This window comes from Xiphophorus maculatus, chromosome 7 (assembly GCF_002775205.1).
Source record: "Xiphophorus maculatus strain JP 163 A chromosome 7, X_maculatus-5.0-male, whole genome shotgun sequence".
Classification (NCBI taxonomy): Eukaryota; Metazoa; Chordata; class Actinopteri; order Cyprinodontiformes; family Poeciliidae; genus Xiphophorus; species Xiphophorus maculatus.
In genome coordinates, this window is record NC_036449.1 from 19996908 (window position 1) to 20017202 (window position 20295).

The 20295-nt window shown below is 37.4% G+C and overlaps 1 protein-coding gene across 1 annotated transcript in view; it reads left to right on the forward strand.

Moving 5' to 3' along the window:
• The window catches only part of abca12 (ATP binding cassette subfamily A member 12), a 68818-nt gene extending 48523 nt beyond the window's left edge, over positions 1-20295 (forward strand). Inside the window, exons 55-71 of the mRNA XM_023336860.1 lie at positions 141-268; positions 1408-1495; positions 1817-1925; positions 4200-4254; positions 6214-6391; positions 6490-6605; positions 9620-9782; positions 9885-10138; positions 10373-10577; positions 11123-11232; positions 11463-11613; positions 15290-15424; positions 16523-16626; positions 16901-16993; positions 17112-17217; positions 18998-19135; positions 19623-20295. Coding sequence (XP_023192628.1) covers positions 141-268; positions 1408-1495; positions 1817-1925; positions 4200-4254; positions 6214-6391; positions 6490-6605; positions 9620-9782; positions 9885-10138; positions 10373-10577; positions 11123-11232; positions 11463-11613; positions 15290-15424; positions 16523-16626; positions 16901-16993; positions 17112-17217; positions 18998-19135; positions 19623-19727 — 2238 coding nt within the window. The 3' untranslated portion in view covers positions 19728-20295. The remainder of the gene's footprint in view (positions 1-140; positions 269-1407; positions 1496-1816; positions 1926-4199; positions 4255-6213; positions 6392-6489; positions 6606-9619; positions 9783-9884; positions 10139-10372; positions 10578-11122; positions 11233-11462; positions 11614-15289; positions 15425-16522; positions 16627-16900; positions 16994-17111; positions 17218-18997; positions 19136-19622) is intronic.

The window sequence follows — 20295 nt, forward strand, 5'->3', positions numbered from 1 at the left end:
AGTCTGGGTCAGGGAGAACAGTATGTGTGCGAGTGAGTGAGTTTTTGTGTTCTCACTTGTTTCCTCTGATGGCCACGTTCTCCATCATTGTAAAAAAAAATGGGCAATTGTGAACCATTTGCGTCTTCTATATATGACAGATTTGCAAGAAGGACAACCCTCAGCCCCCCTTCAAAAAGATCCCCTCATCTCAGATTGTCTACAATCTGACTGGCGTCAACGTGGAGAACTACCTGGTGGCTACAGCCAATGACTTCATCAGGAACAGGTGAATGGAGGATAATTTAGCTTTGTTTAATAGTGGTGCAGCAAAATGTTTACTCATGTTTTATTAATGAGTTGCAAAATATTATTTGATTATATTTTGATTTAGCAAGTCAAAATATAACGTGTTTTGCATAATTTTATTATGTTGTTTTCTACCCAATTTTATCCTTCTATCTGTATTTTAGTAATTTTGCAAATACCGTTTTGATTTGACAGAAGATGCCATTTTGAATTTTATTCTGAACCTTTCCTTCCTGTTAATCAATCCATCATACTACCAACTGCCTTTGATTTTATTGAAATACATAGAAACTCTGCTGCTGAAATTACATACGGTGAAGTTCTTCTTGGTATTTTTTTTACCTTTGCTAAATGCATGTCATGTTTTGCAGTTTGTAGAAAAGTAAGCTAGTTAGACAGAACCCCATGTCCTAGCTGTGTGTAGCACTTTAACCTCAACTTAAACCTGAAAATGAATATTAATGAATTGTAATTTCCACTAATATGGCATTGTATCCCATATGAGAGCATTTTTACTATTTTTTCTAATCAGGACTAAGGAATATTACATCCTACAAGCAGTTCTCTATATCCACTAAACACATATATATAGCTTATTGATTACTTGATATTGACTTGCTCATACCTCTCCCAAAAGATGCCGCCCTGGGCTGTTGCGCATTTCAGGAATTGCCACTGCATAGATGTGACAAGACTTAATACTCTCTAAACACTCTTCCTTTCATCTAATTTAGCCCCATGTAAAATGCACCATGATACATCGTGATAGATGAGAAACAGTGTGACAGCACTTTGAGTATTCCTAGTTAAATGTGTCTCTCAAAAATTGCATTACTATAGAGAGGAGAGAGCAGAAATGTAAAAACTTGTTTGATAATTCCTCAAAGCTTTCTTTTTATTGTTGCTCAGTTTGAGATAAACTAGCCTCCTGTATGCCTCGGATGACTCTTCATGTTCATACTTTGAGGTTTTACCTCAAATGCTTTTTACCTCAGTGTTGGATATTTGCCGTGAGAACAAGAGAAGAATCCACTGAAAAACATGGGCATGTCACATTTTATTTCTCACGAGGAACCAGAGCTGCTTGTTTTGATCGATGTGTCCACTCTGATTTTTCAGGTATGGTGGCTTTGCTTTTGGCATGCCGCTCCCACCTGACTTGCGAATGGACCTTAAGGCCGTTCCCAAAAACCGCACACTGTCAAAGGTAACTTTGTGTTCCCACTTGCCCACAAAGTGTCATCTTTATAATTTTAATTGTTGTGCTGAAGAGTTTTTAAAAGTTAATATATAACATCTTAATTGCACTCTGCAAGATTAATGCTCTAAGATGGAGCCCGACTGTTAAATCGTCACTGTTGTCATAAATTTGCTTAACTGCGACACTTGTGCAGTAAAGGCTTCCCACAATAATATCTGAAGCTCTGCAAATCTTTAAGTTGTTCTTTCATTGAGCTAATTTACATTTTCAGAATTTTACCACTGTGAAGTGAGTGATTGTTTTTAATGCTTGCCTACATGATCATAGGTCTGGTTCAACCCAGAGGGCCACCACACAATGCCAGCGTACTTAAACAGCCTCAACAACTTGATCCTGCGTTCCAATATTCCAGCAGACAAAGATCCACAGAAATATGGTAAGCTGGATTTAAGAAATTGTTTCAGGGTTTTCTGGTAATACCAGAAATAATTGTGTAATAGGATTACTATTGGTTGAAGCTTAATGTCATTTTGAGATATTTTTGAGAAGTTATATCCTCAGTTTTTCACTGTTAATCTCTGATATTCAAAATATCCCTTCAGGAAAGCAATTTATCCTTGTTAATATAAAGATTTGATCAGAAAAAAACACACAAAAAACACAGGATAGCAAAAAAAAAAATACATATCAGCAATATTAGCATATCAGCATTACCAGGTGCAGCCTGCACCTTTTGTGCTCTAAATAAAGACAGCTACAAACTGCTTGTTTACTCATGGTTCATTTTTGCTAGATTAAAGCCAGGGGGTGCTGTGTATCCTTACACTAACAGCATGATGCGTGGTGCATACTAATTAGTGTCACTCACTGGGGAACTATGCTAAAGAGAGACAAGGCTGGCCCACGTTTTTTGTTTCGTTTCAGCCCTGAGAAGCACCCCAACCATCTGCCTTTGAGCAGGACACAAACACACATACATGCACATATGAATAATAAAAAGTGCACAGATAAACATACAGTATACGGTGCATGAACAAAAGAACAGACACATGCATTTTAATTCCCCAGCAGATGATAGAACTGCTCCAGGAAAACGTGTAACCATTTAAATGTTACCGTTAATGGGGGAGGCTGGCAAGGGTGTGGATCCAGTGAGATTACTTTTCAAGGTGACCAGTTTATCTGTCAAAACTGATGCTCTCACTCTCACATTGTGCACACAGTGTAAGCAGTGGGCTGGGAGCCTTTAGATGTCTGCCTCAAACAGTTTTTTCATCCCCCTCTCGCAGGATTTCTGACCATATCCACCCACTATTGCAGATGTGCTGTAACACTTTAGATCATCAGTCTCTACTGTCAAGACTGTAGATTTTAATCAGACTCACTGGTGTTGCATTTTGTATTGGGATACTTTTTGTTTCAACCTCTTGAGAAAATATACATTTTATCAGCTGTTTAATAACTCAAAGTTATGAGCTGAAATGTACAACTAAGAATAATAAAACACCTATAGCAAACTTGAATTGTAGAAAACATGGTCTATTTAGAAGACAAAAAAAATTAAAGTGATGATACGGTATTTCACAGTTAACGTAACAAAAAGCAAGCTCCAACATCCTGATGATGTTGGAGGTTTGGAGGGATGTTGGATGCCAAATGCATCCATGCTGATGCATTTGGGATCAGAATGCCAAATGCTGGAAGAGTCTCCATCAGCAAGGAGCTCCTATTTATCTTTTGCCTTATTCAGCTTTATAATTATTTGGTCACTTCCTAGCACTTTTAGACTTTATAAAACAAACTCAACTTAAAGGCCAGAATATGAGGTGGTCTTTAAATTTTGACAAATGAAAATTAGCCAATGATATTTGGACAAATGTAAATTATTCTATCCTTTTGCAATAGCACAATGTAGATTGTGCACATACTTGGTGGATGTGACAATACTTGATGTTTTACAGAAAATACTTCCTTTGTTCATATTTTCATCACATAGTCATCAGACATGCTCCAGTGCTATGTAATATGATTAAAAGAAATTACATAACCTAATGCGTGCCAAATGCTTGAAGTGGCGACCTAAATAAAACGAGACGAAGATGTCAAGGCAAAAGTAACATGCCCTGGAAACATTATAGATTTCATCCCAATATACACACACCAAACCAAGCTTAGAAGTGTGACAAGACTGGATATTCTCAAAATAAACCTCCTTTCTTCATGGTTAGAGCTAAGTACATATACATAGATAGGAGTGCATATACTACAAGATAAGACAAATGGGTACAGCAGCTAAAGATAAATACAAACATGATGTGAATATGAATTTGCATTAGTCATAAATGTCCCATCTTTGCACTCTTGGTGCTTTTAAGGAGCGCACTGATCCTCCATTCTGTTCTGAGGCTAATGTGCTTCAGGTGGACACATACTCTTCCCGTCTCAGGAAATGTAAGCAAAAACATGGGGAAGAGTTGTTTGTGTCAGTGAGCATCTAGAATTCCACAGGAAAATGACAAAGTAAATTCAATTCCCCCTCTGTGTGCGCCAGCAAATCAAATCATCTTGTTGTGTATTTTGCAATTGACTGTGTCCCAGGCTAAGAGAATATCATTGCTCATTTGATTCTGTGCTGAAAAAAACAGCTTGCATTCAGTATTGTTTTCTTTTTACCACTGATAATAAAATACCCTGTTTCTTTCTATTACAGCCATTTCTGTCTCCAGCCACCCCTACTTTGGCCGAAAGGATGATGAAGACATAGTGTAAGAACTAAGCTCAGTGTTCTGCTGAACTGATTACCAGCACGCAAAAGCATAAATAGCAGTAGTCATGGAAAAGACCTGTATCAACCACTGATGCAGCAATTGAAAATTCTGCTGTGGATTTGAGATCTCCAGCTTTTGTAAAAATGAGAGCCGCTGAGACTGATGTTGGAATATTTCTCTTTAAGAAATATAAGAATGCGTAAGACAAGCATTCAAATGACGTTTTTACAGCCTTCCCATCATTAATGGTTATAATCTCTCATATGAAGAACAGAGGTGATGCATTAGAGAGCAGTGTGAAACATGGCTTTACTGTCATTTTAAATCAACGAATGGATGGCAGAGTCCACATTTTGAGCAGATGTTGCATCTTGTATGTGTTGGCATTGCTAGAATTATTAAATCACATTTTCTGTGTGTATTCCCTCAAAAATTGTAATTATTACCATAACTGAGATTTTCTGCATATACTATTCAGTCTAAAAACTGCTGGAATATTGATTATCTTTGAGCAAATCCTGCACCTTTCTCTGTCCATCACTGGTATCAACAGTTCAGTTGGTGTAAATATTCTAAAATTACCCCAGTTAGAAGGGAATATGAGTTGTTGTTTGCATGACCTGAGATAATAAAATAAAAACATTCTATTTTTCAAGATTGGACTGTGAAGTCAGGGTGGATTAAGGACAGGGAGATACATGACAGCAGTATTTACCCATATTTGATTTTCTAAATGGATTTTTCTTAGCTTGCGCTATTGATCAGAGTCCCAATGTAATGAGTGTTTATCCTTAAGGTGGCACTAAGGTGGATTGATTCTCCTTGGCTTCAGAGTATTAGTTTATTAAAAATACTTTGTATTTCACTTTGGAAATTAAACTCTGAGAAGGAATTGTAGCAACGTTGTTGCTTCATAAAGCCTCTTCTTTTTGTTACCCTAGTCGAGCTAACTCTCTCACCAGTCGATTCATTGTGACTTATCACTAGTTTCTTCTGTTGTCTGAGCTGCAGCCTGCTGACATATTGCAGCAGCCACATTTGCTCATTCATTCACTCCAGGGTAATACTTGGCTTCCTCGCTTGATATATTGATTTGGCCTGTGCTGTGTTAAAGATATGGCAGATGTATTCCTTAAAATGTCTTGATTCTCGCCTTGCTGTAGCTGTGCCCATGGGAGAAATTGTAAGGCTATCTTGGCTGCACTGATAACAAGCCTGCTCAGTAGCTGCCGTTCCTGGCTTTCTTCTGTAGTAAGCGCTGCCCTGAAAACACCCACCACATGTCCCTCTCTGCTGTTTCCTCGCCCTCGCTCTTGGTCACTCTGGCAGATTTATCCACATCCTCCTCACAGCCTTGTGCAAGATATTTAGTCTAATCTGTTGTGTTTTAGACATACTAGAGCAGAGTACTAAATGTAGTTGAGCAGTTTTCAGTGGAAGTACAAAAGCTTTGGAGAAATGAACAGCTGCTGACTGGGGGCTTCAAATAATTTGACCATCAAAAATTGAACATAGCTTCAACAAGGTTTTGAAGCTGTGTTGAATCAGAACAGCCGCCCCAACAGTAATCTCTACATGACGCTGTCTAATTATTTTTTTTCTTTTGGTGCTATCTTGTTATAAGTGAGGAACATTAATCCTTTTGTACAAAGAATTACTTATTAATGAGATTCCATTTATTGCTAGCCATTTCAATTGTTCAAATTAGTCAGATCTCAACAGGGGACACTAATGATCATTGGATGCAAAACTTAAAAATGGGCCACCCTTTTCAAGCAATTTTCAAACAATTCTGGCACATCCCAGTAGATTGGTTCATTTGTCTTCACTGCAGTCCAGACGAAGCAAAGCAAGCTGCAATATCTTCCTCAAGAATATTTCTGATTAATGATACTTCAAGAAGTATGAGCATAACTTAATCCAATCGTCTGAATGATTTTTTTCTTTCCCCCACAGTGTCGAGGGAATGCTTCATATCATGGTGGCCATGTGTGTACTCACAGGATTTTCAATTGCGACAGCCAGCTTTGCCATCTACGAAGTCAGTGAGCACCACAGCGGCTCCAAGAGGCTCCAGCACATCGCCGGCATCAGCGAGCCCTTCTACTGGGCTGTGAACTTCTTTTATGACATGGTATATCTTCTTGTATTGAGGCGGCAAACCCAAAGGAACATTGCAGTACCTGACCTAATCATGTAAATAATTGGTAATATGTTTTTGTGGCCCCACAGGTCATTTATTTGATCCCAGTGACACTGACCATCTGTGTGATTGCTGCTTTCCAAATTCCTGCCTTTACGGATCGACAAAATTTGGGTGCCATCAGCCTGCTTTTTGTGCTCTTTGGGTTAGTATTTTTGGAAAAAGTTTAGAAATTGATAATTATTATTTTTATCTTTTTTTTTTTTTGCTATCACTTGTGGTTGCACTTCTCACCTCAAATGTATAGTATGTGATAAGAAATTAGGCCATTATATTGTTCCAACCTTTATAGAAATCATTCAAGCCAGAACACATGCTACACTAGCTGTAAATTCTATATTGTAAAGAAACAAAAACAGAATTTTGTACTTGATCAAACAGTTAGGTTTTGGTTATGATACAGTTATTTTTACTAATCTGTAACCTTTGAAAACATTATAATCGCTCAAAAGTATCAAACGGCCTAAGAAATTTGTAGTGAGACAATAATCAGTTTTAGATTGGAAAACTATGAAGACTTTACTATTTTTTTCTTAAATCCAAAAGTTATATAAAACTTTTTTATCACATCAAAGTGGTAAATTAAATAACTCCTTACCCATTCTTCCTATCTTCCTAATCTTCTTCTACTTCAACTTTAGGATTATATTAACATCATCTTCTTGAAGCTACCAAATTATAGCTAATTTAAAAAAAAATTTAAAAAAAGGTTTGAGCAGCTCCATCCTGCTGGATGCAATTTTTTGCTCAATCACGGCTGACTGGAGCTTTTAGCAGGGACCTTAAAAATGAAAAGCTAAAAACTTCATTCATAGAAGGTGCTCTGATTATATAACAAATAACTGTACTGTGTTGCTCAATCACTAGTCTCTGTTGTATCAATTAACCCTTTGTGGTGCAGATCATTGCATTGCATTGAAAAATTATTCAGCCTCTTGAACTTGTGTTTTCTTTTGATTACAAGCATCAATACATTTTTATTGGGATTTTATGTGATAAACCAACACAAAGCAGTGCAAAACTAGGTGCAAAATTGTAAAGCAAAAGATAAGTTATTTATTTTTTTCTGCTTACAAAAGAAAATTTTGAAGTAGTTTCCATGTGTTATGCCCCTTAAGACAATGATTTGTAGAGCCGTCTCTTTTTGAGATTACAAGTTGCCTTCAATTCAATTATATTACTTTTTACAGTATCTCTATACCGGTTTTCTGCATCTATATGGCTTAGACTCTGATTAGATAAAAACCCAGTGTGTACAGTTATTTTCGTCTCTTGTCACCTTTGAAAATTATTATTAGATCCGGGCTTTCAGTAGGCTTTTCTAACTCATGAATATACTGCAATCTAAACACTATACCTCTGATTTTATGCTTAAGGTTGTTGTTCTGCTGGAAGGTGAACCTCCCCTCAGGGTTTTTACAGCCCCTAACAGGTTTTCCTCCAATGTTGTTCTGGATTTGGCTTTATTTAGCTTCCCATCAATGTACCTGTCCTGACTAAAGAAAAGCATTCCCACAACATGATACTACAACTATGAGGGGAGTGCTGGTGCAGAGTGATTTTTCAAAAATTATATACTTTGAGATTTCTGATTTCAACAAGCTAAATGCTGGGCAAGTACATATTTTTCCAGGGCATTATAAGAGGCGATTTAACCAAATAGGCATTTCATCTTGAACTGAAGGAAACTGTAAGTTGCAAGGCTAATATAGTCACAATAAGATAATTTCCTATTTTGTAATTGTGTTTTTTACACAAGAAATCCTGTTGGATTTTTGTGAATTTATCCTCCCAAGCCCCAAATTCTAAAGGTAGAATTTAAAGTCTTTAAAATCCTCTGCAAAATAAATCCACAGATGTATTTTTTGACTGGAAGGGTACATATTGCTTTATGGTGGAAGGCCCAGGGGCTTCTGACTAAGCATCAGTGTGTAACAAGATGTCGGCACGAAGCTTCTGGCTGCCTGTAAAATATTATCAATATAAACACTGAAATCTTGTTGGCAAACAGTGAAACTTTGGATCAATCAAAAATCCAATGTTTCTTACAGAGGATTTTCCTAAGCCTTTGATCATTCAACTGCTCCTACACTTACAACAGCCTTTCCTCACATATGCACTGGGATTTCTAATCTCTAATGGGTGTTACTTTGTTTGCTGCGAGGTTAAATTCACAGCACAGACCAGACGGAGGCGGCTACTGTCAAACGTAAAGACAGCTATGTTTTTTTTTGTTTTGTTTTGTTTTTTTACTTTCTAATTTCTTTTGACAACAGATGGCATTAGCATAGAAAGGCTGTTATAAAATCCCTCCCAACTTGGTTATTCCATAGAAAGAGGCCTAAGAAATAAATAGACCCTAATACAGTGACAGCTGGATCTCAAGTTTAAAAATCTTTCTGATAAAGATATTCAGATTTTTCAAACCAATAGTTTGTTATGTTTTCTTTACCTGTACCAGAAGACTCCATTATATCATTCACCAACTGTAGTGGAAATTTAGAACCTGTGTTGACCGTTGTTGTTCCCAGGCCTCATACTGAGTCCTATATCATCGTAGGCAGAGTCAGCACTCTGCTTCTCATTTATCAGACAGATGTCTCCCTCCCAAGCAATGAGTAATCGCACTGCTCCATCTGTCAGGCTGCACCCACCTGGTCTGGTGTGCAGCCTTCTTGCTTCTGTTCCTTGTCATGGCTTGGCACCCACAGTCTGCCTACCAAGCACCTTTTTTTTGGACATGGCACACAGATGCTTTGTCTCTGTCTAGCTGTGTGTCTCTTTCAATTCCTTTCCTCCTTTTTTTTATTTTTCATTTCTCTCTTTGTTTCACTTTTTTCTTCTGTTCCTCACTAACCCCTCCCCCCCAATCAGACGGAGTAGCAGATTATGTGAGAGAAAAAGGAAAGGAAATGTTCCTCCACCTGGAGAATAAAGAGAGAAGTAATTTATCCTTGTCTGTTTTGGCACCAAAACTGAATGTTTACTCTCCTTTGGTGTGGTATTTTCCACTTTACTTTTTTCAATATTCTTCTGTGCCTGCGTTCATCAAACTCAAATAGACTGTTTGGTCTGTTTAGATACCCTCATTTAAATTTTTTTCTGGAGGTTATTTGTGATAAATTATTTTAAAATATTCTTCCTTTGTCAAACTCTCAGGTTTGCCACATTCCCATGGATGTATCTGCTAGCGGGTATCTTCAAAGATGTGGAAAAGGCCTTCATCACCTATGTGTGCATCAACCTCTTCATCAGCACCAACACCATCATCACCACCTCCATTCTGTACTTTTTGGGACAAATATCAATCCACAACTCTGAGGTAACCAGGATGCTTCACATATCTACACAGAGCACAACATTGAGTTCAAAAACAAGATCTTTTAAGCTTAGTTTTTTGTTTTTTTTTCTTTCATCCTAACAGATCATCCAGGAGATCCTGAGAAAGCTGAGCAACGCATTCCTCATCTTCCCCCAGTTCAGCTTTGGGAACGGACTGATGCTGCTGGCCAGGTCGAACATCGAGATCCAGATTCTCAGTGGCTACGGAATTGACGCCTACAAGAGTCCATTCTCCACAGAGAGCTTGGGCTGGATGTTCATCTCTTCCCTCATCCAAGGATGTTTCTTCTTCACTCTGCGCCTCTTGCTAAACAGATCCCTCATACGGAAAGTCAGGTAAGGTGCCAGATGCTAAAGGGAGTTTTTTTTTTTTTGTTTGTCCTTATGAACAACACTAAGTTAGGGTCCACTCATTTTAACCCTTAAAACCAATGCAACATGTACAGAATGTTGTTTCAAGGTCTGTTTTTTCAGTCTTCTTGCTGTTATGAGGTTGGATATACAACAGGTGCAGCAAAGTGTAGAGTAGTGTGTCAGAAGATGGTGGGTTCAGTACCTCTCTTTTTGTAGGCATCTAATTTTGGGGAGAAAGACACTGCCCCAGTCTGACCTTGAAGAGGAGGATGAGGATGTGGCAACGGAGAATCTTCGGGTGGCCAGTGGAGCAGCCAGGTCAGACCTTCTGCAGATCAACCAGCTCACTAAGATCTACCAACATTTCAGTAGGAAGGTCCCTGCTGTCAAGAAGCTGTCTGTGGGCATCCCTGCTGGAGAGGTAAGAACTCACAAACAAGAACACAAATTAGTAATACAATGGAGTCTGATTAAAGACTGTGTGACAGTGAAGTGGTCATTGTTTCCCTAATTACCAACCTGTGGCAGAAACAAATCTCTATAATTATCCAAACAAAGCAGAGTCCAAATAATGTCTAAATTATGCTGAAGAGTTTAGTTCTTGTACAGCTCACCATGAGAGATTTAAACCAAATTCAGTTTTTGTAATTATTGCTATTATTATACGAGTATTATTATTACTCGTATAATCAAATGCTATAATATATTAATTCAAAGTATCCATATTTTGTAATGCTATGGACTCATTTTACAAAGTTATTGCCCAACTGACATTTATTATTAGATCTTTTAAATGTTAAATTATTTCTCAACATCTTTGTGTTTATCCATTTGTATTAAACCACTAACTTTGTTTTTGCTACATTGTTGTAGACTCAGGCTCTGAAAACTTGCATGAACATCAATGTAATCTTACTGCTTTCTAAATAAGCATTTGAGTTACTAAGTTAAGCCTTTGCCTTTCAGTGCTTTGGCCTCCTGGGAGTAAATGGGGCAGGAAAAACAACCACCTTCAAGATGCTGACAGGAGACGTGAGCCCCACTGATGGCTCCGCACAGATCAGGGACAGGAATGGGTAAGCTGTATGACGACTAGCTTATACACAAAACATTCAAACTTTTCAAATTGTCTTTTGTGCAGTGTTGATGGAAATAGGTAAATGTTTGTAGCGTAGCTTTTACATTTATTTTTTTTTGAGGATACAAATATATTTCAGATGTTTACATGTCATTCTAAAGCTATTAAGTATGTCTCAGAGAGGAAATCATATTTGATACCATTTAAAAATATTTTTCTTGGCCCTAGGCGCTTGGTGGACATCATGGACTGCCGTGGCCAGGGAATTAACATTGGCTACTGTCCCCAGGTGGATGCACTCGACGATCTGCTCACTGGAGAAGAACATCTGTACTTCTATGCTCGCATTCGTGGCATCTCAAAGAGAGAGATAGCTGGGGTAAGCAAGAGCGGTCTTTCAAAGCTTTGGGTAGTGACAACATCATATGCAAAACGACAGAATCTGATACATATTCCAAGGTGCACTCTCAGTGCAGCACTGGAAGCTGTTGCTTCCATGCATACCTAATCAGAGCGTATGATGTGTGCTGAAAGCCTTACAGTCTGGAGCGAAATGGAAAAGCTATTGTCATCTTGGCTCGGCGTCCAAACTTCAGAATTGAGGACTGAACTTTTCATCAATGCAGACGTGTTTTTTGCATTTCTGCAAATTTGTGTTTAAATGATACATTGATGGTGGTAGGATCTTATTAGATGTGTCACTTTATCCCCATTCTTCTCATTTATCTTTGAGAGAACTAATCAATCTTGCTTCTGTGGTAATTACTCAGCGTGCCTGTCTGTCACTGCTTCCAACATGAGAGAAATTAGCAGAGGAACAAAACGAAAATGGAGTTTAGAGGGAGCTTTGAAAACATTTTGCATATAGAGCAAGCAATCTTTGTCTTTCTGACAACCTGTATGTTCTTTGCTTTTGTGCTAATCTTGTGTTTTTCCCTGATCAGCTTCCGACATGGCAGGTGCATTGCTAGATCCCAAGGCAGTGCACTTTCATGCATAAAATTAAGCAGTTATGGATCAATAATCATAGATTAATTATTTTATATTTCTGGAATATTTTTCTTTTAAAATTCAGAGTTTTTCTTTTCTTTTCTGTAGGCTCTATGTGTATTCCTGTTATTATCACACTTGATAGACTTACAATAAACCTTTTAGCTCAGTGCAGTAGTATGCTCTATATCCACACACTTTGGGTAAGCTAAAGCATATTTATTTAACAAATTTATATTCAGATTATGATTATTTTTTCTGTTATCTAAACCAATATCCACTCAGATGAAATTACTCAGGTGTTTAGATAATATAATCTTTGCATCATCTGATTAATACAGAAATTGAATAAGTGTATTTATTTCCTTAGCATTTACAGTAGATACACTTTGTAATTATGCGGCTTATCTCCATGGAAATACCAAAATACAGTTGAAAATCTGTGCCACTTAACTGAAGGGTTTTGTGAGTTCAGTGTAAATAAGCATGGTCACCCAGTCAGGTTAAAATAGAGATTCAGTCAGTCATGTTTCATGACTCATGCTTTTCTAACTCATTAATCTTTTTATAGCCCACCTCACTGACCACACAGAATAAGCACAGCTTTGTGTGACATCACCATCATTTCATTAGTTCAGCGAACAAAGCAATAAATCTCTAAAAACTAATATTGATCTTGCTAAAGTCGACTGAGGTGACGTTCTGGGATGATGTCATAGATCACAGGTAAAAGAGGTCAAAAAATTGTCCTCACATACAATGTAAGATATGTTTACCGCTTTTTTGACTTTTAGTAGTCTGCTAAAACGTACTATCATTTCTCATAAGTACTGACAGCTGGCGCGGCAGTTGTCATGACATATCTGGATTATACGCAGAAAAAAAAAATCTGCCTCCCTTTCTCTTCCTGTGTTCCATTTTCCACAGAAACTAAAAAACATTGATTGTCTCTGACACTCTCAGTCATGTTATCAACAAAACCAGAGACAACATCAGCAAGTATACTCAGACACACAAAGACAGGGAGAGACAATGAAGCACAGAAATAGATGTCTGACACTAATCACTGTCGCCGTTGTTGTCACAAGCCCTTCGCCTTCATCTGATCAGGCTAATGACAACAATGGTTGTAATAGCCACAACGGCAGAGTCAGCCTAATTCACCAAGATGCAGCTATGTATAGAGAATTTCTCTTGATGATGTCTCCCGCTGACAGTCCCCTTGCTGTGGATAATGAGACAAACCTTAATGGGGTCATTTCACGTTGACATGGTTTTGTCGGCTTAATGAGTTGTTACATCAAAGGTGCTGGAGAGTGGCTTTTATGAGAGAACATGAAAACACAACAAATTTTGATCTGAACCTGGGAGGAATGTAATAAGCTCTAGCTACTAGTCATTCAGATTCGGTAGATGAATACTGAGTAGTTTTCGTAAGTATTTAATTTTGTAGACATTGTTCAACTACCTGGATCAGTGAACCAAACAGAAAAAACAAGAGTTATGGCTGAAATCCTCTTACAAAGGAAAAGTAGAAAATCTAAGCCAACTGAGGTATCTATTGCATTAGCTTGCTCTATTGATCTGCTTTCCCAACTCTCCAGCTGGTGAGGAAATGACCATAGTTTAATTGGAAATGACCTCAAGCTCTTTTAAAGCACACTAGTATTAGAGCTCACAGTTCCATGCGATTGATCAAAAGAAAACAGTGGAGATAGTTTTCAAGCGCCTCTAATCGTTAGGTATCATTCTGCTTTGGTGACTTATTCCGTTGCAAAAAAGAATTCACTGACATCTACCAAATGGATTTTCCTGCATCAGTTCCTTCTGCCTTAGGATTGCTGCCAGTTTTTGATACAGTAAAGTCACCATGTAATGTCATCATTGCAGTGCAAACAATATTAAATATGCATGCGAGCATAGCTGATAGACACCTTGTGTAATTTGCTGTGTTGCTGTACTGGACTGAATAGGAGAAAGCAATTACTGTAAGACCATTAATATCAAGTTCCCAGTGAGGGGCAGGCCACTGTTTGCTCTTTGTCCTTGTAAATCCACATTTCCCTGCTGAGTATACGCTCAAAGCAGTAGTGGCTTTTTGGACCTCTGCTGAGAGCATCCATTTGGTGGATTAAATGGGTAGGAAATCAACTTTGAGGCTGTTGGTTTAGATCTGTTTTAGTTAACAATTGAATGGCTTTTAGTTTTCCATGTTGGAAATACCATACAGCTGCGATCAGAAGTTTACATACACCCAATACGTAAATTTTCCAGGGAGGAATGATTTTGCCAATGGCAAATTCTGTGATTTTTTTTAAACAACGTGATCTTTTTTTTGTACACATGTTTTCATCCAGACAGTGTCAAAATGATTCATAAAGACTCAAGAGAGAAACCACACACGTGTCATAGCCATCAACAAGATTCTGGTGTACTTTTTGTCCATTATTTTTCATCATAAATACTAGCGCTTGTTTAAAATCGACATGTAGCCGATTTTAAAGCATTTCAACAAACTTTCAACAGATCTGGAGTCAGAAGATTAAGGAAGTTGATTTGAGTTTTGAGTTTGAGGTTCTAATTAGGTTGCATCATCTCTCTGTATATATCTATATATCTATATCTATAAATATATAGATATAGATATATATGTAGATATAGATATATATACAGAGAGAGAGATATAGGCAAGGATTCCAAAACCACTTTTCAAGTGTGGTGGGATAAAAGTTATTATGCTAAGTGATTTGTTTCTCACTATTGGCAAAAAAGGAATTAGAGAAGATCTGTATTAAATTCAAACATGAGTACTCAGTTATTTTCTAAAAATCTTTGAAGTTGCCAATGAAGAGTGTGTGTAGATTACTGACAAGACTTTTACTTATAAATTTAACTTTCAGTTCTATAAATAATCAGTCATTTTTGAATTTGGAATGTTACAGGGACAGAGAATTATGATGATCTTGCATTTTATTTAAAAAAATAAACATGTAGAGGACAAACCTATGGTACTAGTTATTCTGCCCAACACTCGTTTAATCCCTGCATGCTTCCTTCCCTTATAGGTGGTGAACTACCTTCTGAAGAGGCTAGAGCTGAATTACTACAAAAACACCATCACAGATGGATACAGCTGCGGAACCCGCCGAAAGCTCTCCACTGCTCTTGCGCTCATTGGACATCCACAAATCTTGCTACTGGTAAGGAGGATGCACCTGTCTATACAACCCCACCTGGCTAATTATTTCCCTCAATGGTCACCAGAATGATAATATCAACCTAGTTGATTATAGGTTTTTTTTAATGGTCCTTAAAGTAAATTAGATACTTGCACATTGCATTTGTCATGATCCCTTAGATTGAGTGGATCTTATTAATTACTCCACATCTCAAAGGTATATGGCACCGTATTTCTTGTAGCATTAGACTTTGTTTTTCTGTTATGTTTCTAATAAGTTATTCTCTCAGTCTCTCCATATCTTTTTTGCTTTACCATAAGTAAATCAAAATTTTGTAAACTCCTCCTGGTACTCTTCCAATGTATGGTACAAGCCAGCCTCTGTCACAAGCCAATTATTTTTCTGCAATTTTTGTCAAGTTTTGTAAAGACTCTTCAGTACTGATATTAACCTGATTCTGATTTACAAACTATGATACCAGAAGATGTAAGACAGGATATAATCTACTGTAAAACATGGACTTTTTTATTATTTTAAAACTAAAACAAAATTATTGTAGAAATAGCATTTAAGCTGTCTTTACTGTTATATGTTCTCAGTTAGTGAAAACAGCAATTTCCTTATAACTTACTTCTGAAATTTCTAACAGACTCCCAATGCTCCATCATGTTTCATAATAAACAGATGCTCAAAGCTCAAAGTAATCAAACTGAGCAACTTTGGTGTGCTTTGCTCGAGCTTATTGTTTTCTGTTGAACGTCTTGTTGTCTCCACCCTTGAAGGAATTGCATGTCTTGATGTCTTAGAGAATACAGCTTTCTTTTAAGTAGTGTTTAACATCTTTACCTTTTCAATGCCATGCTGATACGGAAATAACTGCATTCTGAGGGGAACCTTAGTAATTTTTTATTCACATTGTATTCATTTCAAGAATACAGTGTTGTTAACACAACCTGGTAGTGATTGAAGCAGTGGGTTCATCGATAGGATAAAGGTGAAAGTTTTGAGATGATGATGAGGAAAATGGGCTGATTCCAATCACATACCACTTTGTCATCGCAGCGCTAATTCTAATATCAATGCACTCCTCTTCTTCACTGACTCATTTCATCTTCCCAGGATGAGCCAAGCTCTGGCATGGATCCACGCACTAAGCGTCATCTATGGAAGATCATCTCAGAGGAAGTGAGGGGCAAATGCGCAGTGGTGCTAACCTCTCACAGGTAAGAAGTAAATTTTGATTAGTATTCTAATTTCAGCTGACTAAAATCTATACTTTGCCTTTTTATTAAAAGGAGTAAGGATAAAAAAAAAAAATCAAAACTGGACAAACAAGTTGGATAGCTGTGTAGCACCATATGCTTTGTGCTTTACCACTCTTTCCTCGCGTTCTGCAAGTTAAACATGCTGAAATAATAATATTTAAGACTAATTATTCTAAGTTTGAATGGTCCTTGCATGACCTTTTATCTTTCTCCCCTTGTCTCCGGATCTCAGCATGGAGGAGTGTGAGGCGCTCTGCAGCCGTCTTGCCATCATGGTGAAAGGTCAGTTCCGATGCCTGGGCTCCCTGCAGCACATCAAGAACAGGTTAGTGACCTCTACTCATCCTTCAACACACCTCCGCTCTCTTCCTCACCCACACGCTTGCCACCCCTCAGACATGTAATAACCGTTCATTGTTTGTAAAAAAATTTCTTTTCTGCAGGTTTGGCAGCGGATTCACTGTGAAGATGTACTTGGCCAAGCCTTTGTGCGACACAGAGGCAATCACTGCTTTCATGCAGCGCGAATTCCCCACCACGTTTCTCAAGGTGAGCTTCGTCAACTCATCAAAGGAGTCAAAAGTACTTAACAGACTTAAGGTGAAAGACGATAGCATGCTCTAATAAATGTAGCGAGACATTTATTGATGTTTGTTGTAAAGAAAAATAGCAGATGTAACATGATTATGAAATAAAGTAGAGTCTGAGTCTTTTAAGTCAATGTGTTTCTCTCCCTTATTGAAACACACTGAAGAGACATATTTGAAACTTAAAATTTTAGCAGCTTAAAGGTCTGGTGAAATTGTGCAATTTTTTACTGTTTAATTATGTAAATACTTGTGTTAAAAATATAGTTTAATCTTACAGGACTGAATCAGTGATATGTATATTTTTGAACTTGCTGAAACTTCATTTGTCTCTGCAAATTAATTGAAATCTGTCAACCATAAACTTACCATAACCCAGCATTATAAACACAGACAGAAGAAGAGTTAAAATATTGCCAAGTAATGTCTGACAGTGTCACTGTAATTACATGGCACAGTCACTGTGCATAGCCAGCGGCAGTAAATCTTTTTCTTTTCTCTCTACTAGTCTGACAACTTCATTCTGACATTCCACTTTGTTTAGTGTGAAAAACTAAGCGTCAACAAGCTGTTGCATAAACATGGATGTGGGTTTAGAAGTAATTCTTCCTGTTTGTGTTAAAAACTTTCAAAAAGTCCTGAAGGACATTTGTAACTCCTTAGCTTCTAAACACTTACCAATAGTTGAAAATTTGTGTTTTCACATTCTAAAGATATTCCAAACAGAATGATAGGTTCAGAAGGTTGCTGCATATTTAATTACGTGCAGCCCTAAAACAGTCTTAGCATTACTATATTGATCAGTAAAACTTATAAGGTCTTAAATTGATTATTTTCCCATCTTCATTCAGTTCAAACCCAGATTAGCTGGCCCCTGATGCTGAAGCTAATGCCAACTTTGAGAGGGGCCAAGATTCAATCAGACAAATTAGTGGTTTATGCAAATGCTGTGTTTTGAAGCTTCAAATCACTAAGTTTGCATTTGGTGGTTCTTAAACCATAACCCAGTGACTATTAAACTTGAAATGGAGCTTGGAGGCAATGCACCACCAGTGATGTTCTTGAGAATGTAACCTGTAAAAGGGTTTTGGGTCAAATCAGCTACCTGACAGAAATGTAAATATATAGTTATTTTGAACATCTGTATTGTCTGTATTTCATTTTCTATTCTCAGTATGTGTTTCAAACAAGAGGATCATTGATGGCACACTTTCTAGTTCCTGTTTAAAAAAATTATTGGCTTACTCTGTAAATAACTATTCAATGCAAACTTGACAATGAAAAAAAAATGCCTGCATAAGCCATTATAAATGTTGTAGGTGTTGTACAAGCACATTGGTCTTGGCATATATCTAAGTAGCTAATAACCAGTATGCTTGCTAGTTAGCTTTGGAGACAAACTAATGTGGATTCATTCTAAATGATAATGACAAGGTTATTTATAGCAAGTTTAAAAATAATTTGAGCTGTTCTTTGACTGCTATTGGTCTGTTAAGTTTACTGATTTCCAAAAGTGTGAGATTTGTTTAGCTAAAAATCTAGGAATATAAAATGCTCCAAGTTTGGTCTTGACACTCAGTTTGTATATAGCTTATTGTGGATTGGCTATCAAAGAATGTCGATTTTCTCCCGAAGCAAATGTCTTTATGTCTAATGTTCAGTACACTACTTTTGGTTTCACTGGGAGTTTTATGTTTTCACCAACTTTAAACACAAACTCTGCTTTCTTTCTCAACACACAGGACCAGCACTCTGCCATGGTGGAATACCACGTACCAAATGCTCCTGGTGGGGTTGCTGACATCTTCAGCCAGCTCGAGTCCAACAAACATGCTCTGCGGATCAAACACTTCTCTGTGAGCCAGACCACACTGGATGAGGTGAGGAAAAAGAGACAGAACATAAACAGAGAGAGTGAGAGTGAGAGGGAAGGAAGTACTGTGTCACTTTGTGGTGTGGGGGAGATGGTAGCAGGGGACAGAAAAAAGGGACATGAGATGAGAGAAAGAGCGGGAGGGTGGTAGGGGAAGCAGGGACAGAAGAAAGCTGAGTGGGAGTGAAAGACAGAGCATAGAAAGTTTAAAAGAGTCAGAGGAAAACTGACAGAGGGTATGCCTGAGGGAAAATAAATGGAATATGAGTTTGGAAGAGAATCCATGAGCTTTATATGCAGCCAAAGCTGATATTCTTCAACTAGTCTAAACCCTTTGGGGCTCTGGGATTGGAAGACACCATAGATGGAAGAAAAAGAGGGGGGTTGGGCTGTGAAGCTGACCAGACGATAAGCTAAATATTACAGTTTTCTTCAGAAGAAATTATTACTTTTTACTTTGCCTTCCATCTTACATTATTACTGAATCCCCGCAGGTCTTCATCAATTTTGCCATGGGAAATATTGGCATGGAAACCATCCCAATTCACGATGAAAATGACTTTGAAGACCTGGGTTCCATTAAGGCTGCTAAGACATAAAGCTGACTGGCTGGAATGAAGGTTCATTTACCCAATGTAAAATACCTGTAACATGTGCAAAGTATGATCAAATGCAGGGTAAATGAGATTATCAGATCAAATTATTACTTGCAATTTTATGCACAGATGAGCAAATGAAGTTTATAGATTGATCTTGTGTTTACTTACTGTTTTCTTTCCTAATTTACTAGATCTTAATATTTATGAAATTTAATTGTTTTCTTTGTGGCTGGGCTACTAGAACAAATTTTCAATATTCCTCAATTATTATCTTCAACTGACCATAATGCTAGTATGCTTTGATTATGTCAAATGAATCTTACTCATCATCAAATTTTCAAATGTAAGTACATTTTATCTTAAGTACTAGATAAAACTGAAAAGAAAATATCTCTACTCCAAACTCAATGTGCAGTTTTGCTCTACACCTTAACACGCCCTCTAAGGATATAGCTCATTATTGGAGTAGCTGTACTGAATACTAAATAGTCTCTCCTGCTCTTTGACCATCTTAACTATAATCTTGAATGTATTTTTGTAATCAAAATAAAACTATTTTTCAAGTGCT